The 25676-nt window shown below is 42.0% G+C and overlaps 1 protein-coding gene across 1 annotated transcript in view; it reads right to left on the bottom strand.

The window, feature by feature from the left end:
• Positions 1 to 25676, bottom strand: part of FAM189A2 (family with sequence similarity 189 member A2) — a 66716-nt gene that overhangs the window by 23681 nt on the left and 17359 nt on the right. The window contains exon 3 of the mRNA XM_042912666.1: positions 2136 to 2246. Within this exon, the coding sequence (XP_042768600.1) occupies positions 2136 to 2246 (111 nt within the window). The remainder of the gene's footprint in view (positions 1 to 2135; positions 2247 to 25676) is intronic.

Below are 25676 nucleotides of genomic sequence, written 5' to 3'. Positions count from 1 at the left end.
TTCTGGAAGATGATCTTCCCTGGGGCTTCAGGGACTGTTTCTTGAAGAAAATAATCTTTGAATGGGGCTTTAAACGAGCGATGCCATTTGAAGAACAGGGAAGTGAGGGATGAGGAATTTGAGGGGTGGGGAGACAGCGTTGTTAGAGGTCAGAAAGCAGGGCAATGCCAGGCAGGCTTTGCAGTGTTACCGGGAGCGTGAGCTGCCTTAGGGAGCAGGCAGGGCGATGGCGAATCGCAGGGGGCCTTGAAAACCAGAAACGGCCGTGAGCCTGGGGTCCCGTAACTTAGGGTTATTACACAATGCGATGACAAATCAGAAAACTCGTAAAGGGGTGTTAAGAAAGGGCAACAGGTTTGGGGTGAGTCCCTGAGGAGCTCTCCTGCTGGGTAAGGCCAGGACTTCTACAGTCACATCCATCGTGAGACACGCGGCCACTCTTCCACTTACATCCTCCTGGTTCCTAAGGGACGACACTGCCTGGGAACCAAGTTCCAAATAGGCGACACTGACTACGGCTTCTCAAGAGTCTGTTTCTTTTGCTTTGTGCCACACAGAGGTATTTGTCACTGAGAAGTCCTTTTAAAAAGTCCAAAGATGGGGGCGCTTGGGTGGCTCCGTCAGTTAAGCGTCCAACTTTGGCTCAGGTCATGATCTCATGGTTCGTGGGTTCGAGTCCCGAGTCAGGCTCTGTGCTGACAGCTCAGAGCCTGGAGCCTGCTTCAGATTCTGTGTCTCCCTGTCTCTGCCCCTCCCTGCTTGTGCTTGTACTCTCTCTCTCTCAAAAGTAAATAAAAACTTAAAAAAAAAAAGTCCAAAGATCGGGGTGCCTGGGTGGCTCAGTCCATTGAGCAGCCAACTCTTGCTTTCAGCTCAGGTCATGATCCCAGGGTCGTGGGAACGAGCCCTGCATCAGGCTCCATGCCAGGCATGGAGCCCACTTGCTATTCTCTTTCTCTCCCTCTCTGCCCCTCTTCCCTGCTTGCACGCATGCACGTTCTCTCTCTCTCTCTAAGAAATTTTAAAACTTAAAAAAAAAAAAAAAGTTCAAAGATGGCCGGCAATTGGGTATAGACCCACAAGAATTGAAAGCATGCTCTCAGAGAGATATTTGCAAGCCGATTTGTATGACACTTAAGCATTTTTGTGGTTAAAAAATTATATATGGTATACACACGCGATGGAATATTACTCCAGCCTTAAAGGACATTCTGACACATGCTACATGTGGGCGTGTTGAAGACATTAGGCTAAGTGAAATAAGCGAAGTAAGCCAGTCACAAAAAGACACGTGCTGTATGGTTTCACTTATATCAGGTACCTAGATCAGTTAAATTCATAGAGTCAGAAAGAAGAAGAGTGGCTGCCGGAAGCAGGGGGGGGGGGGTGCGGTGGAGTGGGGGGAGGGCCAGGAAGGTAGGGGAATTGTTTAATACATACAGAATTTCAGTTTTGCAACAAGAAAAATGTCCCGGAGATCGGTTGCACAACAATATGAATGAACTTCAACTACTGAACTTAACTCTTAAAAATGGTTAAGATGTCACATTTTTTTGCTACATGCATTTTACCACCCTTAAAAATTAAAGGAAAAAATTCATAGATTGTGCAGGACCACAACCTCTTATCCACAATTCTGAAGTCCAAAAAGCCCTGAAAACCAAAAGCTTTGATTAAAGCCTGCTGTCCCAGAGTCCCACAGTGCGTTTCAGAAGAAATAATGTATGCACCACGCTCATCATTGGAAAATTCTGAATGCTGAAACACACCTGGCCTCCAAAGGTTTCAGATAAAGCACTGCTGAACTGTATTCTGATAATCTCCATTTTCCCTCTTCAGACGAGAGCAGACGGTTATTGCTTGTGGAGACCTGACCCATCCATCCATCCACTAACTAACGACACGGCATATTACTGTGATGCTGGGGTTCTGCTAGATGGTCCCCGCTTTGGAAGAAAATAGTTGACAATGTGAGTAAAATAACTAGCAGGCCAGTTCTTTGTTTTGTTTTCCCACTTTCTCTGCCTGACTTCAGATTTCACTTTAGGATGCTGCTGGGCACACACTGGCACCCCTGGAAAGCCAGACAGGCCAGGGTCCATGCAGGTGCACAGCCATGCTCTAGGATTACTTACCAGATCACACCGGGGCACGCTGGACACAAACTGGGCCCCTTGGCAGCCGAGAATAAATCCAGCTAGATTTAAGAGGACACACACCACAGAGAGCAGCACAAAGAGGTTCACCTGAAGTAGCAAGGAAAGAGGCAGTTAGAACAAGATGATGGCTAAATTCAGAGATAGTTTTGTCTGAGAAAAAAAAATCATATTCTCTTCCTAAAGAATACATTAAAAAAAAAAAAAAAAAAAAAAAAAGAAGAACCAAGGCGTCTAAGCGACTCAATCAGTTGAGCATCTGACTCTTGATTTCGGCTCAGGTCAGGATGCCAGGGTCAAGGAATCGAGCTCCGTGTCAGGCTTTGTGCGGAGTGTGGAGCCTCTCTCACTCTCCCTCTGCCTCTCTCCCCCTCTTGTGCACACTCGCCCTCTCTCAAATAAATAAATAAATAAAAATAAACAAATTTTGTAATTAAAAAAGTCAGAACAATGTTTTTAATGTATAAACTTTTTATTCATATTTTAGAATTTTTAAATTGTGTTGAGGAATGCCATGATTTTTAAGTCTTCTAAATAATGTCAAGTCCCTAATTTTTTCTTTCTTTGCATTTAAGGGTGTTCTGACCCCTTCAGCTTTTATCTGTTCATTGCATTAAGCCATGGCCACTTCCTCTGTGAGCCGTTGTTATTTTTTCTGAGTTTTGCAGGATCAATGGTAAGTATACAAATGGAGAATTCTAGAATATAGGTGGAACCCAAGAAAACTGAAGGTACTCGAGCCCTTATTAGCCAAAAGTCACAATATACAAACAAAAATAAAGATAAGTCTTGTTTCAGTTCCAAACAGGATAGGTATCAAAGAACAAGTCTATAATGATCTTCTACATACTTTTCTCCAAAGTTAAATATTACAAACGGTATGCTAAATAATTCAGAATTGACGGAAACCAACCAAGAAGCCAGAATTTACTTAGCGTAAATTAGAGACTGCTAAGGCTTTTCAACTTGAGAACTATGATTATTATCAAAATCAAACCTTATCACAAATAATAAAAGATCGGAGCTAACAATGATCAGCGTTAGAACCAAGCATCATTTCAGGTAGCTAATGTCAGCATTGTCAGGTGGCTAATGTCAGTGAGTTCGCACATGAACGCTAATTCAGAAAGCTCGTTCTCTGTTGCTGGTATTCCAAGAAGCTTGAAAGCATCTCCCCAGAACCATGTAATGAGTCAATATTTAATATCACATGATGCCCCTTCTCCTAAGAGGAATTCTTTCTGCCTCTCGAGGAGGAGTCTGGCGCTTGCTTCTCTCCTTGTTTTGTTAATCTGTGCAGTCGGTCATCAAATCTTGGGGAAAAGCTGGCAGCAGCTGCTGTGTTACTGTTTCTCATGATTCCTCAAGTGTCTGCAAGGGCTTAACTTGAGCGGCACATAGCACAGCCCTCTCGTGCACTGTGTCATTCACTATGATGCCAATGCTTTAGAAAATAAGAATGCAAAGTTGGCCAAGGACAGAACGCCACCTTCTTACATGGGCTTCTTCTATGCGCTGGCATTTGCTACTCAAGAGACCTAATACATCTGGAATCTTCACACTCCGCAATACAACTGCTGTTACTATGGGGAAGTCTAACTTTCCTCTGCGAATTTTCTCTTCATGCCCTATCAGATGCCTTGAAAAGAAAGCATGGTTACAATCCTTATGCCTGTCAGCATATCATACATCTTTGTAACTAAAAATTCACAGCATCAGATATAGAATGAGTGAAGGCTCATTACTTCCAACGCTGGTTCCCAAATCTCTTCATTAAAATCTTAAATCCAGCTCATCAAACGACACCATTAAGAAAACCAAAAGGTAACCCACAGACTGGGAGAAAATATGTCATGCATTTGTGAAACAAAGAAACTTTACCCAGAATATACAAATAACTCCTCGACTCAATAATAAAAAGACAGACAACACAAACAAAAAATTGGGCAAAAGAGTCAAAGAGTTATTTCACAAAGGAAGATACGGGAATGGGCAATAAGTACGTGAAAAGTTACTCAACATCATTAGTCATCACGAATGCAGGTTGAAACCACAGTGAGATACCCCTTCACATCAACTAGAACGGTCAAAGTCAGAATGACAACAGCAAGTGTTGGTGAGGATGAGAAACACACAGACTCTTGGGCATTACTTGTCCAAGGATAAAAAGGTAATGCCACTTCTTAAAAACTAAACATAAATCTCCCATGCCAAAGAATTCAATACGATTCCATACAGTTGACCCCTGAACAATGAACGGTTTAGGGGTGCCAACCCCCAGCCCCTGCATGCAGTGCCAAATCCGAGTAGGACTTCTGACTGCCCGTAAACTTAACTATTAATAGCCTACTATTGAACGGAAGCCTTGCCAATAACATAAACAATGAATGCATATGTTGTATCTTGTAGTATTATATACTGTACTCTTACGATAAAGGAAGCTAAGGAAAGAAAATGTTACTAAGAAAATCATGAGGAAGAGAAAATACATTTACAGTACTGGACTGTATTTATCAAGGAAACAAAACCTTGTATCTAAGGGGACCCGTGCAGTTCAAACCCCCATTGTTCAAAGGTCAACTGTAATTTATGGAGATACTCCATCCTCGACTCCTTACTCCTTAAGCGTGGCTTGTACACGGTGAACACAGTATAGAAAGGGGAGCGAGGGCAGTCTTCCAGGGGAGAAACCTCACAAAGATGACTTCAAGCAGGTAACCAAGGTTACCATCACTGAAAAGTCATGTTCATGGCATGTACCCTTGATATGATGTGATGAAAACGGCATTTTACCTCTGTGTTCTTCCTCTGCCAAACTGATGGTGATTCCAGTCTATGCAGAAGAAAAACATCAGCCAATCCCAACTGAGGTCCACACTACCAGATACCTGACAAGTACTCCTCAAAACAGTCAAGGTCATCAAAAACAGGGGAAGTCTGAGAAAATGCCACAGACAAGCGGAGCCTAAGGAGACATGACAAGCAAATGTAATGTAGTGTCTAGGATGGGATCATGGACAAAAAAAAAGTAGATAGAAACTAAGGAAATCTGAAGAGTATGAATTTTAGTTGATAATAATGTATCAATATATATTCGTTAATTGTGACAAATGTACCATACTAATGTAACATGTCAACAATGGGGAAACTGGGTATGGCATATATAGGACCTCTCTGTATTATCTTCGAAATACTTCTGTAAATCTAAAATTATTCTACAACAAAACGTGTATTTAAAAGTTGCAGGGGTGCCGGGTTGGCTCAGTCAGTTAAGTGTCTGACTTCAGCTCAGGTCACGATCCCACGTCTCGCGGGTTCGAGCCCCGCATTGCACTCTGTACTGACAGCTTGGAGCCTGGAGCCTGCTTCAGATTCTGTGTCTCCCTCTCTCTCTCTCTGCCTGCTCTCTCTCCTCTCTCTCTCGCGTGCACTCTCAAGAATAAATAGATATTAAAAAAAATACAAAAACTGCAAAAAAATCTGAATATACACCTACCTATGACCTGCAATTCCACCCTTAGGAATAGACCAGAGAAGCAAGTGCAGACGCCCACAGAAAGACTTATAGAAGAATGTTTACAGAAGCTTTATGTATATTAGGCCAAAAATGAAAATAACTCGAATATCCAACAGCAGGAGAAAAAGCAAACAAATTGTGGTATTTTCAAACCGTGGTATACTTCCAGCAATAAAAAGGAACACATTACTGATACACAACACCACAAAGAAATTCAAAGGCATTAGGTTGAGTGAAATAAGCCAGATACTGTATGATTCCACTGACATGAAAGTTCAAGAATAGACAAAATAATCATGCTGATGATCATTTAGAAAATAATCTTAGAAGATTTAGGGCTATTAGAAGTCAGAAGAGTGGTGCCTGTTTTGAGGGGAGGTGTGAAATGAAGGGACAGACTCGGAAGAGAGAAGAGGATTTTCGGGAATGATAAAAATGTCTCATATCTTGGTTTGGATACTGGCTACGTAGGTGTATCGAACTCGCAAAACTTAGCTAACCGAACACTTACGATCAGGGATTTATATAAATTATATTTACTATATTAAAAAGACAGTCAGAAAGACGATTCTGAATCCACTTGCCAAGCGAGGAGTGTGAGATCATACCATGAATGAGGCTACTTCTCAAATGTCAGAATAACAAACAAGAGAGAATGCTCCAGGGATTCACTGCCTGGTAGACTTAGCTTCTCTCCTGCACTGGATGGGCTGCCAATGAGAAGTCAAAGTCAAATTACCAAAATGTCACCCCTGCAAACCCCAGGATGAGGACGTGGGCCAAGGCACATAGGCTGCCGACAAAATCACCATGCACTCTTCCCCAAATGTATTCCCGCATGTGGCTTTTTCCATTATGATCATTAAAACTCTGGCCAAACTTGTTGACTATTCAGTCGTCTGAATTACTCTAGTGTAGACCACTGCAGCATAATCAGACATGGGGGCTGTTAGGATAGCAAGCATATCTCTTTCAGAGGTTGGCTCAGGTTCAAGGGTACACAATACTGGAGTTATAAGGGACCCGAGGGTCCCTTTTATCATCACCAGAGGGTGTCTCCCAAATAGAAGGCAGGAAAACATTAGCTGCAAAGGAGGAATATCATAGTCACAAAATCCACTCAGCTATATCTGGAAAGGGGAAGAATTTCTTACATTCCTTATATTGTCATCATTCTTGCTTTAAAAAAAAAAAAATGTTGCAGGTGATTTGAGTTTCTCTTTGTGGAAAGCACCTGAAGTTGGAAATCAGGACACCTGGTTCAAAATCAGGCTTTCACTTATTTTAGAGAACCTCTGTGAGACTCATTTTTCTCATCTGTGAAACAGGTCTATATTCTTTTTTTTTTTTAAGTTTATTTATTTTGAGAGAGAGAGAGCACACGCAAAGCAGGGAAGGGGCACAGAGAGAAGGAGAGAGAGAATCCCAAGCAGGCTCCACACTGGCAGCACAGAGCCCGACACAGAGCTTGAACTCATGAACCATGAGATCATGACCCAAGCTAAAACCAAGAGTCAGAGGCTCAACTGACTGAGCCACCCACACACCCCCAGGTCCATATTCCTAGCCACCTCACAAAATTAAATACAGACTCACACAAAATGATGTACATAAAAGTCCCTGTATGCTGCAAAATGTTGTGCAATCAGTTTTATTGTTAATAATAATGGGCATTTCCTCTTCAGGGGAGAAGCCTGTTATTACAAAATGAATTTCACTAGGTCTGGTACCTGTACTTTGTTCTTAACACTTATGACATACCTGAATTAATGGCAGCTGGAAGAAGTACTCTAATTGGAAGAATGATCTGCAGGTAGGGGCGCCTGGGTGGCTCAGTCAGTTAAACATCCAACTCTCGTTTTCCACTCAGGTCATGATCCCAGGCTCGTAAGATCAAGCCCTGTGTCAGGCTCTGCACCAACAGTCCACAGCCTGCTTGGGAGTCTCTCTCTGCCTCTCACTTACTTGCACACTCTCTCAAAATAAATGAATAAACATTAAAAGAGAGAGAGAGAGAGAGAGAGTAATCTGCAGGTACACTTGTTTCCAAAACTTCTCTAAAAAGAATTCTTCCTGCAGCCTGCAGATAGTTCCTAAGAGAACTCACCCATGCTGACCGTTGACACATGTGTGCCAGATATCTCCTGTTTGCCCTTCCAGATCCTCTCTCCACTTCTCACTACCCTGTGATCTTCCCGAGGAGGCTGACCTACGAAGACCGTATCAATGGGGCTCCTTTGCCCTCTTGCCTCTGGTTAAGTTCAGCCAGTGGGGCACCCTCGCAGAAGATGTGAGGGAGGGAAGAGAGTGAGGTTGGGGTATTCTACAGGTTCCTTCTCTGTCACCTCAGGCTGGCTGTGACCCTTAATGGAAAGCCATGGGTTCTTTTAAGGGGTTCTCTGTACATGATCCCAGATTCCAGAGTCCAGCCACCTCTTTTCTGGTCAGGCGTAGGGACAGCCCTGGCTTCACCGTTCCCTCCACCTTGTGCTTTCCTTTGTGAACAGCCCTTCATTAATCTCTTCTCAAGTTATAATTTTATTGCGTTATCTGTGCCCTGCCAGGACCTTGGCTGACACAACGTGTCTATAAAATCTCTCCTTACATTTGACCTCATTTTTTTCCTGATCTTTAAGCTTAGCTCCTATTGTTCTCGACTCAAATTCATTGCCACCTCCCCCGTGAAGTGCACACCATGGGTTACAGTTCCTGAATTTCTACTGACACCAGTGCGTCATTGGGATGTACCATCAAGAAAACAGGAAAGCCCAGAGTCAATGCAGAGATGTCTTTTTAGAATTTGTATTTTAGACATGAAAGACAGTGGGACTCAAAAAGTGGCGGACTTGCTCTCTGTGACAGACACCCTGTGGCTTTTAAGGGTAAGATGCAAAATCCGAGATCCAAAAAAGCTGGTCCGCTCATAGGGACTGACCATGTGAGTGACACTTTTTATACCTTTGGTTTTATTGAACTAACTTGAACCAGAAGTATTTTATGGTACTTATATACCAGTAGCTTGATGCAAAGGCATTATGTTTTTCATTTCAGTATTTGGAATTCACCTCCACTCTGATCTCTTGCAATTGTGCCCCCGGCTCATTACAGGTCTCACTTAAATGACCCAACAGGTGCGCCTAGGTGGCTCAGTCAGTTGAGCGTCTGACTTCTGCTCAGGTCTTGATCTCCCCGTTTGTGGGTTCAAGTCCCGCATTAGGCTCTCTGCTGTCAGCACAGAGCCCACTTTGTATCTTCCATCCCCTCTCTCTCTAAAAAATAAACATTTTTAAAAAGTGACCCAATAAAAGAATGCTAAGGCTACCAAGAAGAAACATCACCTTCAACTTACCTGTTCCCACCTGCTAAAAAGTTCTCATAATCCCCATAACATAGTATCATTAAATAATTATGCCTATCACAGCTTGGTATTATTGAGTACTCTTTTTTGGTAGAAGATTTCATTCCCTAAATAGGCTGACCTTTCCCTACTGTCCAAGGACTTGCATTTTGCTGCTTCTTTCCTACTGCTCCAAACCCAAGATGCAACTGAAACCCACCTACGTGTGTTTAAATAAACAGTTCCAGTGATCGTGTAAAGGTAGCATAGTTTAAAAATGAATAGGTTTAATATGACGGAGTGAACATAAGCATTTAGTTCTACTAATTCCTGATAAACCCACTAAAACAGCAGTAAAAGAAAAACCTTATATGCAGAAATCCATAAGGACAGAAAGAACAGGAAAATAACATGAAAATGTTAAAAGCTGGCTAGCCAATGGGCCAGTGCAAACTGGACTCAGTGGTCCTGAGAAAATGAAATCCTACGACAGCAGCGAGAGCCAAAACCACAAGATTCACTCCTTAGGCTCTCCAAGTACTCAGAAATAGGCTGCAGCAATGAAAGGAAGCGAGGCTGAAAATAGGACTGACCGAGAGTCTAAGAAGCAGTTAGACATTGGAACAACCACTATGAGAAACGACTGGCATTTACTACCTCTAACAAAATTCAACATCTACTGCCCTATGACTCAGCAATTCACTTTGAGGTGTGTGCTCAAGACAAATTAATGCATATGTCCACCAAAAGACATGTACAGGAATGCCACAGCACTGGTTCATAACAGCCCAAACCTGGAAACAACCCAAATGTCCAAGAATAGGAGAATGGAGGAATGAATTAGAGGAAGCTCACAAATGGAATAAAACTCAAGTGCTGTGTCTAAATGTCTGTGTCCCCCAAAAACACATATGTTAAAATCCTAACTCTGAGGTGTTGGGTGTCGGGAGGTGGTGCCTCTGGGAGGTGATGAGGTCATGATGGTGGAGCTTCATGAACGGGATTAGTGAACTGGTGTACGTATGCTTCTATTTAAATGTCAAAAGCTCACCAAATTCCTTCCTCATGAAGAGAAAGTTTCGAAAAACTTCAATTTAAAAAATACTAGGATCGCCTCAGAATTCTTCCCATTCACACTTTTATTCATCTTTCCATTTCCCAAGAAACTATCACTGGTGGTTGTTTAATCACTTTCTTCCACCCTGCTCCCCCCATATAGCCTTTTGATACTGCTCAAGATAAATGAAGACCAAAATACACTTCTCTCCAGTGGGGCACCAAATCTGAACCAAAGACACAAAAACATAGGTGGTCTGAAATTATCCTGAATGAGTGGACACAGGAATCCATCAATCAATTAATAAACAAAGGAAAGAAAGTCAATTCATTATGATAAATATTACGTGGAGGCATCATGCGTTCTTATGAATATTCTGGAACATATACAGAACAGGCTCTGAAAGACAAACACTGGATTTACTACCACTGCTTGTGTGAAAATGGCTACCACCACTGCTCCTGGTGGGAACTATCACTTTCTGGGGAAAGAAGCTGGGACTCCTGTCCCATTATTTCAAAGAAAGAAGGAATATGGGTGGTGAGTGAGTGTGTAGAAGAACAAAGAACCCAGTCCTTAGAATTAAGTTATATTTTCCAATTGAAACAAGAACATTGTGTGATTTAGCTGGGAATCGAACCAACATTTTGACATTTATGTCCTCAGAGACAGGGAGTCCAAGCTCCAAGCCACTGATTAGTCACTGGTTAATAAGACAAATGTCATAGGAGTTGGTTAACTATTTAGTTAACTCTTAATGTTTAACATTTTAATTCAGTTTGGAGAGCATTTTTTTTTAATTTTTGAGAGAGACAGAGACAGAGCACAAGCAGGGGAGGGACAGAGAGAGAGGCTGAAGACAAAGAATCTGAAGCAGGCTCTAGGCTCTGAGCTGTCAGCACAGAGTCCGACACAAGGCTCAAACCCATGAACTGCGAGATCATGATCTGAGCCAATGTCAGATGTTTACCTGACTGAGCCACCCAGGTGCCCCTGGAGAAGGATTTTAATACAAAGATTAGAATCATAAGCAAAGTTATCTGAACACAACACACAGGCACTGAGAGAAAAAAAAAAAAAAACTGAAGACACCAAACTAAAACTTTTCTGAACCATTTAAGCAAAATGAATGTTAAGACTGACCACCCAGTACCATGACAACCAACAAAACATAACAAATCACAGCCACTCACAAAGCCCAGACTCTTGCTTTAAACCTATTTCAGGAGCTCACACATGCACTGACTTGGTTTGCCTGTGTGTGCCTTTAATCTTTAGATCCCCAAAGAACCTACTCCAGGCCTTCACTTCCCTGACACTCTTTAAACTTCTTCCAGAAGCTTGGCAGATATATTACCAACGTCCAGACTGGTTCTCTTTGCCAACAAACCAAACACAGGCCTGTTGCTGTGAATGGAACCAGCCATCTCCCTTTTCTCTCAAGGATGTTTAAGTATCAGATTTATTCATGTTATGGCTGTCCCCAGATTTTCTTTTCCAAAAGTGTTTAAAATACAGGAACATTTATTTCCAATTCCTTTTCCAATAGCAGTGAAAGGCTTCCTCCTATCTGCACCACAGTCAGACAAATTGTCATCAGTTTGGGATACAGCTTCAAGGTGAGCTAAAAGCACTTGGAACTGAGAGCTGTTAATTCCTAGTGAAAATGTACACATCTCAGGGGCACTTTTGAGGTTCCTTGCTTGTGAAAAAGAAATTCTGCCTTACCATGGGGTCCTTTCCCCTGTTCCTGGCAGACACTGGCCCCCCAGTCTCCTAGGCCTCCTTTTCAACACATCACCCTCATTGCCCAGAAAAGTCTCTTTCTTCATGACCCTAGCAATCAGGCATAGCAGAGAAGGGGGTGCCCTTAGTGTGTTTAGCTCCATTATTCCCCAATACAACTTAGAGATACCAACCTAAATTAGCATGTACCCACTGGGAATGTGTTAAGGACCAGGAGGAAAATATCCTAATGAGAGTCTCAGGAGAAATGACATGACACATGACATTGGCTATTTGAACAAGGTGAAAGGAGCAGGAATGTGGTTTGCTGTGGCCCTTGGGAATTAGGTGGCAGAAGTAAGTTTGGATCTGAAGATACAAGAAGCCACAGAGAGGTTTAAACGAACTTGCAGATCTGTGATTCTTGAGACACCACATTCCTTACTCCATTATTCTTTCTTGCTTTCCTCCATGTTTCTCTGATTTTGGTCTTTCCCTGCTTCCAGTTGCTTCTCCACTGCTGTCAGCTTCTTAAGGTTCAGCAAGTTGGAGAGTCAGACCTTTTGACTCCCCAGTAGGGAAGATCTTAGCTCTCAAGAAGCTCTGCAGAATCAACAGTCTCCACAGACGGCCGCCATCAAGTCCTTCCTCTTTACCCACAGGCTGTCCCTCACAAGAGGTGGAGTTTAATACATTCTGAGGAATATTATCCAGTCTTAAAGAGGAAGCAAGTACTGACACACGCTACAACATGAATGACCTGGAAAGCACTATGCTAAGCGAAGTAAGCCAGATACAAAAGGACACGTATTGTAGTGAGGCACCTAGAGTAGTCCAATTCACAGAGACAGAAAGAAGAATGGTAATTACCAAGGGGGCATTGAGGAGCTATGGTTCAATGGGTACAGAGTTTCTGTTTGAGATGATGAACAAGTTCAGTAATGATGGTCGCACAGCATTGTGAATATACTTAATGCCACTGTATACTCTACAATGGTAAATTTTAATTGGGGTACATTTTATCCCAATTTTTAAGAATTGCAAAAGAAAAAAGGAAAAGAGGAAAAGAGGTAGAGTGCAACAATTTCCCTTCTCTTGATTCTAAGCTGGCCTTAGGATCTTGTGTGCCAACAGAATGTAGCAGACATTCAAGGTTGGATCCTAGGAAGCCTGGGCACCCCACCCCAACCCCTGGGCCCTTGGAACACCCACCTGAGACAGTCCCTCTCAGAACCCAGACACCATGCTGGGTAGCTGTTATGTGGGAAGGCCACACATCTACGCTCTAGCCAACAGTCCTTGCTGAGCTACCGGCTGTATCATTTATAAATACACACTGAAATATTTGAGGATGAAATGTTCTGAAGGCTGATTGATTTCAACACAATCCAATGGCAAGAGAAAGAGAAGAGAAGTGGTAAGGGGTATAGAGGAGGCAAGTCTGAACATGGGCCAATGATTATGATAGCTGGGCTGTAGGTGCTAGGGGAGCTGTTGTTTTTCTCTCAGATTAGGAGCATATTTGAAATTTCCCATATCAAAAGAAGAATGAAGGAAATGGGGAAGGGGCAAAGATAAAGGAGGAGGAGGAAAGGAAGAAATAAACCAATGGACTCATGTCTTCACAAAGTCAATTCCTGGGGACAAAGAGGGGTAAAGGAGCAGGAAGGGTGTTCTAGAACATGAAAGACTAAAGAGACAGAATAATCAAATGAAATGACTGAAACTTGATTGGGTACTGGATTTTACAACAACTAAAAAGAAGAGCTAGTCTACACAGGCTTACTTTTTGATAGCACACCAAACTGTTTACTTACACATATGGAAATATACACACACCACCACACTTCAGTTAAGCTTTGATTCTGAAAAAGTTACACAAAATTTTGGAGTAATGGGGGAAATGTTAAAATGGGCTGAATATCACATTGCATTAAGAAATTACCAATAACTTTCTTAGTTGTGATAATGTTATTACTGGAAGGTAGAAGAATGTCTTATTTTTAGGAGATGCCTCATAACATACATAGGAGTGAAGTACCAGAAATCTAAGGCTTTGAAAAATTAAGAAACAAAAAGCAAAAGTTCCAGAGGTCCAACATCTGCCTATTAGATATTCTAGGAAGAAAGAGCAAACGGAGGGAAGAAAATAATCAAAGAAACGATAAAGAAAATTTCTCAGTGTTGGAGAAAGGTACATGTCTTCTCAGTAAAAGACCTCAAAGCCTCAGGGAGTAAATGTACTCAAAAAAGGATGAAGGGAGAGGAGACCCACACCTAGACACATCCTCATGTAATTTCAGAAGACCGTCAAAAAAATTATCTGAGAGGCGCCTGGGTGGCTCAGTTGGTTGAGCATCTGACTTCAGCTCAGATCACGATCTTGCGGTTTCTGAGTTTGAGCCCCACGTCAAGCTCTGTGCTCCCAGCTTGGAGGCTGGAGCCTGCTTCGGATTCTGTGTCTCCTTCTCTCTCTGCCCCTCCCGTGCTCGCTCTCTCTCTCTCTCTCTCTCTCAAAAATTAAAAAAAAAAAAAAAATTAAAAAAATTTTTAATTATCTGAAACTTGGAAAAAAGCAAAGGAGATTACTGAGGATTCCATTTAGTTATCTGCCTGTTTGACTACTTTACAATTCTGTAAAGGCACAGTTGACGTTGCAGATTTTTTTTTCAGTAGAGATGAATTCTGTCCAAAGGAACAGAAAACCTCAAAGGTGCCGTATAGGGCCCTGCTGGACATCCACCAGTTTTGTGTCCATCCTGGCAGTCAGCTCCTAGCATCATCTATAAACACTTCTCAAATGTTCCTTGAAACAGTTTTCCCTCATTAATGACACATGTACACTGTACGATTTCCCAGGAGTTGTGATTTTATCTTCTTGAAAATTAAGTTTTATCAATACCAAGGTAAAAAAAAAAAAAAAAAAAAAAGATTCTAAAAGCTTCCAGACAGGAGGAAAAAAAAAAAAGAGGCTGCTTACTAAGGAACAAGAATCAGTCAGCATCAAGCTTCTCATCAGTGGCAGAGGTCTCATTAAGCAATACCTTCAAATTTTGGATAGAAAACTTTTTGACCCTAGAATTCTCTATCCAGCCAAACCATCATTCAAGTGGGAGGGCAAAACAAAGACACATCAAGACATTTAAACCCTAAGAGAGCTCCCCTCTTCCCTCACATCATTTCTGAAAAGTTTTAGTTGATCATGTTCTCTGGTAAAATGAAAAAGGGATTCAAGGGGGAAAAAAAATGCATGAGGCACGAGGTCTCAGAAACAGTGGCTGTCATCCAAGAATACAAAGAAAAGAAATATTCAGATGACATCTGTGTAGCAAGCCTAGAAAACAATTAGGTCCAAACTGGAACAAGAAGTCAGGAGTCTTAGAAATGTCCAAAGGAAAAAGTGGCATAACTAATGGGGAGTGTGATTAAGAAGCCAGGTGAAGAAATCTCACAGTCAGACTCAGCTGATTTTCAACAAGTGCTCCAAAACAATTCAGTGAGGAAAGAACCGTCTTTTCAATAAATGATGTTAGGACAACTGGACACCCGCATGCACAAGAATGAACTTGGTTGGACCACTGCCTCACACCATATGCAAAAATTAATTCAAAATGGACCACAGACCCAAGCATGAGCTGGAACAATAAAACTCTTACAAGAAAATATACAAGTGGGGCCCATGGGTGGTTCAGTCGGTTAAGCATCTGACTCTTGATCTCAGCTCAGGTCATGATCTCACAGTTCATGAGTTCAAGCCCCACGTCGGCTCTGAGCTGACAGTGTGGCACCTGCTTGGGATTCTGTCTCTCCTTCTCTCTGCCACTCCCCTGCTTGTGCTCTGTCTCACAAAATTAATTAATTAATTAATTAAAGAAAATATAGAAGTAAATCTTTATGACCTTGGGTTAGATCAGCCTTCTTAAATACGACTGTTTTGCAACTAAAGACAAAGTAAACTGGACATCATCACAATAAAAACATTTTTGTGCTTCAAAGGACACCATCAAAAAAGTAAACTGCTAATCATATATCTGATAAGGGACTTGCAATAAAAAGACAAATAACCTAATCGAAAAATGGGCAAAGAATCTAAATAAGACATTTCTCAGGGTGTCTGGGTGGCTCTGTCAATTAAGTGTCCGACTTCAGTTCAGGTCATGATCTCACGGTTCATGAGTTCAAGCCCCACCTCAGGTTCTGTGCTGACAGCTCAGAGCCTGGAGCCTGCTTTGGATTCTGTGTCACCATTACTCTGCCCCTCCCCCACTCACTCTGTGTGTGTGTGTGTGTGTGTGTGTGTGTGTGTGCGAAAAATAAACATTAAAAATTAAAAATTTTTAAATAGACATTTCTCCGAAGAAGACATTCAAATGGTCAATAAGCACATGGGAAGATTCTCAACATCAAATCAAAAACACTCTGAGAGACCACATCACATAAAATGTGGCTCTAATCACATAAAAATGGCTCTAATCAAAAAGACAGGCAGTAAAAGTGTGGACAAACATGCGAAGAAACTGGAACCCAGACACTCCGCTGATGGGAATGTAAAATGACACAGCTGCTTTGGAAAACAGCTCATCAAAATATTAAACACGGAGTTACCATATGACTCAGCCATTCGATCCTAGGCAAATAGGCAAGGGAAATGAAAACATGGCCACAAAAAAACTTGCAAGCTAATGTTCACAGCAGCAGTATTCATGATAGCCAGAAAGTGGGCATGTTCACCAAGTGATGAATAGACAAATAAAATGTATTAACTAACATCCATCACTGGAATAGTATCCAACAATAAAAGTGGGAAAACATGCTAATACATGTTATAACATGGATGACCCTTAAAAATACTCTGCTAAAAAATATGCTAAGTGAAAGAAGCCAGTTACAAAGGATCACATGTTATATGATTCCATTTTTTAAAGTTTATTTATTTGACAGAGACAGAGATAGCACAAGTGGGAGAGGGGTAGAGAGAAAAGGAAGAATCCCAAGCAGGCTCTGAACTGACAACGTGGACCTCGAACTCAGGAAACTGTGAAATCATGACCTGAGCCAAAATCAAGAATTGGACGCTTAACCGACTAAGCCACCCAGGTGCCCCTTATATGATTCCATTTATTTGAAATAACCAGAATAGGCAAATATATGGGGACAGTTCATTAGTGGTTTCTGAGGGCTGGGGGTATTGGAAAGAAATGGGAGGGACTCCTAATGGGTCCTAGATTTTTTTCTGAGATGATGAAAATGTTCTAGAATTGTTGCTGAAGATGTTTGTGCCTATCTGTGAACATGCTAACAACTATTGGACTGTACATTTTACATGGGTAAATGTTATACTATGTCAAATATATTTCAATAAAGAAGAAAAAGGAGGAGGAGGAGGAGGAAGAGGAGAAAGAGCAGCTATATGATCTCCAAGATTAGGGGCTTTCTTTGTCAGACTAAAAAGAAAAAAAGGCATTTAGAAACTCCAGAAATAGGGGTGCCTGGGTGGCTCAGTCAGTTGAGCATCTGGTTCATGATCTCGTGGTTCGTGGGTTCAAGCCCCGCATCGCACTCTGTGTTGACGGCTCAGAGCCTGGAGCCTGCTTCAGACTCTCTGTCTCCCTCTTCTCTGCCCCACCTCGGCTCATGCTCTATCCCTCTCTCTCTTTCTCTCAAAAATAAACATTAAAAAATATTAAAAAAAAAAAAACCTCCAGAAATAATATAAACCTATCTACCAAAGTCATGGCCTAAAGCTGAAGCAAACTGAAATGTGGCATGATACTAAGCAAATGACAGAGAATAAGAAAGAATAATAGATTTGACGTGGCTGCCCAAAACTGTCCTCCTTTTAGGGACATGGGGTTACATTTCGTCTCCCTAGACCCAATCATTCATGATGGTGCTACTAAAAATAATGTCACCAATCCCTCGAGCAAGCAAGGTTCATGGGGGCCAATAGAAAACCACTTTGGTCTCTTCCTCAATGTTGTTCAAGCCCACTTTGTAGGGCTAGTTTGTCCAGACCCCTTAGATGAAATCTGGGGTCAGGCCCATGACTTCTCTGGTCAATATCAGGTGCAGAAAGTTCTCCATTCACTTTAAGTTACAAACAGTCTCTTTTCCTGGGGCGCCCCTGGTGGTGCAGTCAGTTAAGCCTCCGACTCTGGTTTTGGCTCAGGTCATGATGCCAGGGTCATCGATCAAGCCCCGTATTGGGCTCTGTGCAGAGCATGGAACCTGCTTGAGATTCTCTCTCTCTCCCTCCCCCCGCACCCCGCCTCCGTCCCTCCCCTGCTCATTTCCATAAAATGTCCCAGTCAAAACTTGGAAATTCATGTTTAAATTTAAGCTTGTCTCGCTCTTATCAGGCTGATCATTGCAGGCAGTGACTGAAATCTTGTGGCCACTTCTGAGGTCTGCCAGGCACAGCTCTATCATTTTGAAGAGGAGGGAGTAAGGCGGAGACTGGGCCCCGTTGGTAAAGAGGATAAGGGCGCCAAAAGTTCACTTGACTCTTCATGTCTACATTCGGCCAGTGTTTACAGAGGACATTCTCCCAGATGGTGTTCTTGGTTCCTCTGAGACACGGATTGTTGAGCCTGCTGTTCCCTCCACTCGAGCACCCAGCAGTGCAGGCCAGGCCTCACCCCTCTTGGGCTGGGTATAGGAAAGTACAAGAATTTCCCGGCAGTCTTTAACTCTGAGGCCACAAGGCACTCCAACCAACCCTTTAAAATTCCCCAGGCAAGTGCCTGACACCGGTCCAGTCGACCAAAGGACCCATATCAGGTTCTCCAAGTGCTTATCTTTAAGCACTCATTCCCTCCCCCCTGCGGAGGTGGACTCAAAATGCCACAGCAATTCGGTAACATTCTCCAAAACATTTGTCTCTTTAATCCCTAATCTTTTTATAGGCTGGGGGATGAAGATCAGCTAAGGGTTGCAAAACTGGTTTTCACCCAGAAGCTTTACAAGTCCTGCTTAGATAGTCTAACGCTGGAATGTGGGAGATGTTGGCTGTAATGCAGCCCCAGGTGAATCTGAAAAAAAAGAATCCAATTCTGACAACCTATTACAATCACATTCACATAATGAAAATACTCCAAATGCTATCATTGGTTTTCACTATTTTGGAAACAATTTATAGACAAAATTTGAATGGTATAATATAGAGCGAAATATAAATGTTAAAACACTAAGAATATAACAGTAATGGTTTTACAATCATAAGGAGAATAGAACTAGATTGAAGGGCTAATTTCTTCATCTTATAAAAAAGAGTCAAAAGATACTATTCAAAGTTGATGAATTAAGAAGTTTATAATATTATTTAAAATTGTAAAGTCATTGAGAGGAGTAGTAAATTTCAAAAAAAAATAGGAGAGGATAAATGGGAGAGCATGTTATGAATCCCTCACTTTTAGGATGGAGACAACCACCAGGGCACTAAAATCAGAAAGAGTTTATAATGGCTAATTTGGGGAGTGTGATCAGGTTTGCACTAAAATCAGAAAATTTGTAATGGGGAATTTGGGGAGTGTGATCAGGTTTGGGGGCTTAGAGAAAAGCACAGAGGTCTACTGACTATTTTTAATAAGTGTAGGAAGGCTCATGAGTTCCCCCTTTTATAAATAAAAAAGATTCTGGCACAAAAACACTCAGATCAATGGAACAGAATAGAGAACCCAGAAATGGACCCACAAACTTAGGGCCAACTAATCTTTGACAAAGCAGGAAAGAATATCCAATGGAATAAAGACTCTCTTCAGCAAGTGGTACTGGGAAAAACTGGACAGCAACATGCCAAAGGATGTACCTGGACCACTTTCTTACACCATACACAAAAATAAACTCAAAATGGATGAAAGACCTAAATGTAAGACAGGAAGCCAACAAAATCCTCAAAGAGAAAGCAGGCAAAAACCTCTTTGATCTTGGTTGCAGCAACTTCTTACTCAACACGTCTCCGGAGGCAAGGGAAACAAAAGCAAAAATGAACTATTGGGACCTCATCAAAATAAAAAGCTTCTGCACAGCAAAGGAAATGATCAGCATAACTAAAAGGCAACTGATAGAATGGGAGAAGATATGTGCAAACGACATATCAGATAAAGGGTTAGTATCCACAATCCTGAAGAACTTACCAAACTCAACACCCAAAAAACAAATAGTCCAGTGAAGAAATGGGCAAAAGACATGAATAGACACTTCTCAAAGAAGACATCCCGATGGCCAACCAACACATGAAAAAATGCTTAACATTGCTCATCATCAGGGAAATACAAATCAAAACCACAATGAGATACCACCTCATACCTATCAGAATGTTAATGTTAACAACTCAGGCAACAACAGATGTTGACAAGGATGCGGAGAAAGAAGATCTCTTTTGCACTGCTGGTGGGAATGCAAACTGGTGCAGCCACTCTGGAAAACAGTATGGAGGTTCCTCAAAAAGGTAAAAATAGAACTACCCTACAACCCAACAATTGTACTACTAGGTATTTATATATAAATAAATATATATCCAAGGGATACAGGTGTGCTATTTTGAAGGGACACATGTACTGCAATGTTTACAGCAGCACTATCAACAATAGCCAAAGTATGGAAAGGGCCCAAATGTCCATCAATGGTTGAATGGAAAAAGAAGATGTGGTATACACCTCATGCCAGTCAGAGTGGCTAAAATGAACAAATCAGGAGACTATAGATGCTGGAGAGGATGTGGAGAAACGGGAACCCTCTTGCACTGTAGGTGGAAATGCAAACTGGTGTAGCCACTCTGGAAAACAGTGTGGAGGTTCCTCAAAAAATTAAAAATACATCTACCTTATGACCCAGCAATAGCACTGCTAGGAATTTACCCAAGGGATACAGGAGTGCTGATGCATAGGGGCACTTGTACCCCAATGTTTATAGCAGCACTTTCAACAATAGCCAAATTATGGAAAGAGCCTGATGAATGGAAAAAGAAATTGTGGTTTATATACACAATGGAATACTACATAGCAATGAGAAAGAATGAAATATGGCCTTTTGTAGCAACGTGGATGGAACTGGAGAGTGTTATGCTAAGTGAAATAAGTCAGGCAGAGAAAGACAGATACCATAAGTTTTCACTCTTATGTGGATCCTGAGAAACTTAACAGAAGACCATGGGGGAGGGGAAGGAAAAAAAAAAAAAAAGAGGTTAGAGAGGGAGGGAGCCAAAACATGAGACTCTTAAAAACTGAGAATAAACTGAGGGTTGATGGGGGGTGGGAGGGAGTGGAGGGTGGGTGATGGGTACTGAGGAGGGCACCTGTTGGGATGAGCACTGGGTGTTGTATGGAAACCAATTTGACAATAAATTTCATATTTTAAAAAAAAAGAAGAAGGTGTGGTATATATATACAATGGAGTATTACTCGGCAATCAAAAAGAATGAAATCTTGCCATTTGCAACTACATGGATGGAACTGGAGGGTATTATGCTAAGCGAAATCAGTCAGAGAAAGACAAGTATCCTATGACTTCACTCATATGAAGACTTTAAGATACAAAACAGATGACCATAAGGGAAGGGAAGCAAAAATGATATAAAAACAGGGAGGGGGACAAAACATAAGAGACTCTTAAGTACGGAGAACAAACAGAGGGTTACTGGAGGGGTTGTGGGAGGGGGGATGGGCTCAATGGGTAAGGGGCAGTAAGGAATCTACTCCTGAAATCATTGTTGCACTATATGTTAATTAACTTGAATGTAAATTTTAAAAAATTAAGTAAAGTTAAAATTGGAGATGAAATAATTAATTTATTAATTAAGATTTTCTTCTCTAGGGGCGCCTGGGTGGCTCAGTCAGTTGAGCGTGGGTGGAGCTCTGTATTGGGCTCTGTGCTGAGTGTGGAGCCTGCTTAAGGTTCTTTCTCTCTCACTCTCTCTTCCTCCCTCTTCCCCTCTCCCCCACTCTCTCTCTCTAAGATAAAATTTTTAAAAAGATGTTTTTTAAGATTTTCTTCCTCTTAAAAGGCATTTAGTAAAGTAGCAAATGTCACGATGTCACAGTGGTGTGTTTGATATGTATGTAGTGCCTGTATATGCCATATATATGTTTGATAAATATACAGTGTGTTTATATTAGCCATATATGTTTGGCTAATAGATACATAATTTATAAATTTATAAATATATTTACATATATTTAAATTTATATTTTACATGTATTTAAATTTATAACTTTATAAATATAAATAAATATATTTTGTAGATATAGACATAAAATAAATATGAGACAGTCTGAAAGAGGTGATTTATTTACTATGCCCTAAATTATAAAGCTAATTAGGGGACCCCAATCAGGTCCAGGTCTGACTCAAATCTATACTCTTTTGTCTCCATCAACTTACAGAATGGGGCGCCTGGGTGGCTCAGTTGGTTAAGCGTCTGACTTTGGCTCAGGTCATGATCTCACAGTTGGTGGGTCCGAGCCCCACATCGGGCTCTGCGCTGACAGCTCGGAGCCTGGAGCCTGCTTCGGATTCTGTGTCTCCCTCTCTTTCTGCCCCTCCCCCACTCATGCTCTGTTTCTCTCTGTCTCAAAAATAAAATAAACATTAAAAAAAAACTTACAGAATACTTGCTAAAAGACAATGTCTGTTTATAAATTATTCTGTTTTCTTCATTAAAGAACTTCACAGGGTGCCTCGGTGGCTCAGTTGGTTAACTGTCCAACTCTTGATTTTGGCTCAGGTCATGATCTCACCATTTGTGAGATCAAACCCTCCACGGGGATCTGTGCTGACAGTGCAGAACCTGCTTGGGATTCTCTGTCTCTCCCACCTCTTTTTGCCCCTACCCTGCTCATGCTCTCTCTCTCAAAATAAATAAATAATCTTAAAAATCTTTTTAAATAAATAAGTAAGAACTTCCCAAGGCAACCCTCTACTATCCTCAATAAGAAATTAGAGCTAGAGGGGCACCTGGGCAGCTCAGTAGGTTAAGCAGCTGACTTTGCCTCAGGTCATGATCTCATGGTTCGTGAGTTGGAGCCCCGCATCGGGCTCTGTGCTGTCACCACGGAACCTGCTTTGGATCTTCTGCCCTCCTCTCTCTCTGCCCCTCCCCCACTTGTGTTCTGTCTCTCTCAAAATAAATAAATAATCTTTAAAAAAAAATTACATTTAGTAAGACCCAGTTGTGCCACCACCCCAGCCCTGACATCCAACATCAAGCACTCACCATTAATGAATCTAATTTGATTACCCACTGCATTCCTTATTCTTCAGTGGAAGTACCATAAATGGCCAAACATTTAAAGTGAATCCCTTTAATTTATTTTTGGATTAGTTTTTTAAATTGTTATAAAAGTAACATTCATAGAAGAAAAAAAAATCACGGTCCTACAGCAGATTTCTTAATTATCTTATGAATAATGGAAACCAATTCAGGCTATTTAAGCAGAAGAGGAATTTCTTGCAGGGTTATCAGGTAGCTCACAGAATCCCCAGGAACCAGGCTCAGAAACCTGGGAAGGAGCCAAGGGAAGCTGGGAACTGGGACCTCTACCAAGGTCGTGCCCCAGGAAAACCAGAGCCTCGGTTGCCAGCCTTGGACATTGCCTGAGCTGTTCCGCATCAACAGCTCTAGCTTCAGAGTCCTGGGCAGGAGCTTCCTGAGTGGAGGTCAAGGAGCTCACATCCTGGCTGCCGGCATCCAGAAGTGTTAGCATCTGGCCTCGGAAGCTTCCATCGCTTGAAGCATGGCCCTGCCTCCCACTGAGATTCATACAAAGGCAAATAAACAAAACCCAAAAAGAGAGCTCTGATAGAGAGATACGGGCCACCAAACCCAAACAAAACAAGGAAACCAAAACAGCCTCTTGGTTGCACAATCTAATGCATGTCCTCTCCAGATATAAAGTGGAAAGTCAGTCTCCCCCATTCCCCTTCCCACTGCACTCAACAGAAGTGCCTTCTGTAAATGCTTTCTTGCATATCATTTCAAAAATTTCCCAAGTGACAACAAACACATATGTATAGATCCCCCAGGCTTACACACACACACACACACACACACACAGTAGCACTCCACACATCATAACTTTCCCCATGACAATGTATCTAAGATGCTCGCCAACTCAAAATGGTCTCTCCTCTTGCCCCAAATCACTCTTGGTTCCTGCAGTTCTCTTGTAGTCATATCAGAAATAGATCCCTCTAGTCTGTTAGTCTGTAACCCAGACACTCAGCTACCACCACAGTGTGTCTGCAATGCACTTCGAAATACTTCGGCACAGACAGTGGGATACTATGTACATATCGGTTGGTCCAAGCGACACCCTAAGGACAGTCAGGAATTCAAATTCCAGGACAGTCAGCTAGCATTTATGAGAAAGGCCACACTCCAGAAGCTTCCTTTGCCTTCATCTCTCAACAGCATCTGAGCGACTTTGTTAAATTAGCAGAGTGATTGTGGAAATGAGTTTTGTTCAGTGGATGGAACCGTTGGCTTCTTTAATTAGCACAATGGATGATAAAAATGGGTTCTCCGTGAAACTCGTGGTGAGATCTAAAACCAACATATTTCCTGTCCGTCCCAACGTTAATCAGTTCTGGGATTGGCCATACTTTTCTGACTCTATATTAAACAACACTGAAAACAAGCAAGATAACTTAGCTACTTGCCCCAGGAAATACTTGTTCCTCAAATGTAAGACTGGGAACCAACTAGAAGAGTTGATCAAAACTAACAGGTTATTCATCACATCTTGCTTCCAGGCCCTCCCCTCCATTCACCCACCAATCCAAAGCTATTATGTGATAAGCTCTGCTCAAACCCTATCAATTCCCTATCTCAAAAAGCTCACCTTACAATCCCCCAGCAGGGGTCCTCAACCCTACAAACATGCTCTCTTGATTCACCCCTTCTGAGAACACCTCCCGTACTGCCGCAGATCCAATCAACTGAGCTCTGCTTGCTCCACAGGATTTCAGGGAATCAGCAATGGTTTTCAAGACGAATGGGTGCAACTAAAATTAGAGGTAAAAAATTGTTCACACTGCTCTGTAAGCTCAGTAAAAATCTTAGCCCTCTACCCTTTACACTCACAGAACAGAATGCATGAACATTTGTTTTGTCTGTTGGCTAGTAAGTGTTTGCGTGTACAGCAGAATTTGGCCTGAGGCTCACTTTCATTGTAATAATTGACTTGGCAGGAAGGTTACCCCAAAGCTTTGGTGATTACCTGTCTCTGACAAACCAAACCTGCTAATGAGAGCACACCCATATGGCTGAGGCCACTCTGCAAAGCAAGGAGTCGCCCGGGCCTTGATTCCGCCCAGAGACAGGCCACCCAAAGTGCTTCCAGTTTTTGAGGATGCCAGGTTCTCACCCAATTCACAGTTTTGGGGAGCAGCCAATCAGAGCAGAAAAACAAGAGCTCGGTTGCCAGCAGACTAAACCCACTGTGGTCGCAGAGAAGCCCAAAGCCAGCCCGGGGGCCTTTCATGATGCCTAAGTCCATACCTTGCTGCCATAGGTTCCCTAACGACACAGCCAACCAACAGACCAAATCTCCTCTCGAAGATTTTCTCAGTGGCTGTTGAAAATGATTTATAAGGTGGTTGCCTAGCCTTAGATCTTGTTTTACATGTTACAGATTCAACATGCATCCCCGTCTACAAGCCTGAGAGGTGGGTGCATCCCCATTGTACATGTGAGGAAATGGATCAGATCATTTCCTTGGCCGCTCACTGGTTGGCTGTAGCATGACTAAGACTCCAAGCCTACCTCCTGTTACCTTGTTCAGTTCTGCCTCTGGCTCTTTTCAATCAAGGATAAACTTGCTGAACCTCCTGCCACTGTGGAACTTAAAGAAGAACTGGGCAGTCACAAATAAGAAAATAATTAAT

This window comes from Panthera leo, chromosome D4 (assembly GCF_018350215.1).
Source record: "Panthera leo isolate Ple1 chromosome D4, P.leo_Ple1_pat1.1, whole genome shotgun sequence".
NCBI lineage: Eukaryota > Metazoa > Chordata > Mammalia > Carnivora > Felidae > Panthera > Panthera leo.
The sequence above is the reverse complement of the archived record's forward strand: the minus strand, read 5'-3'. Positions and strand labels throughout refer to the sequence as shown.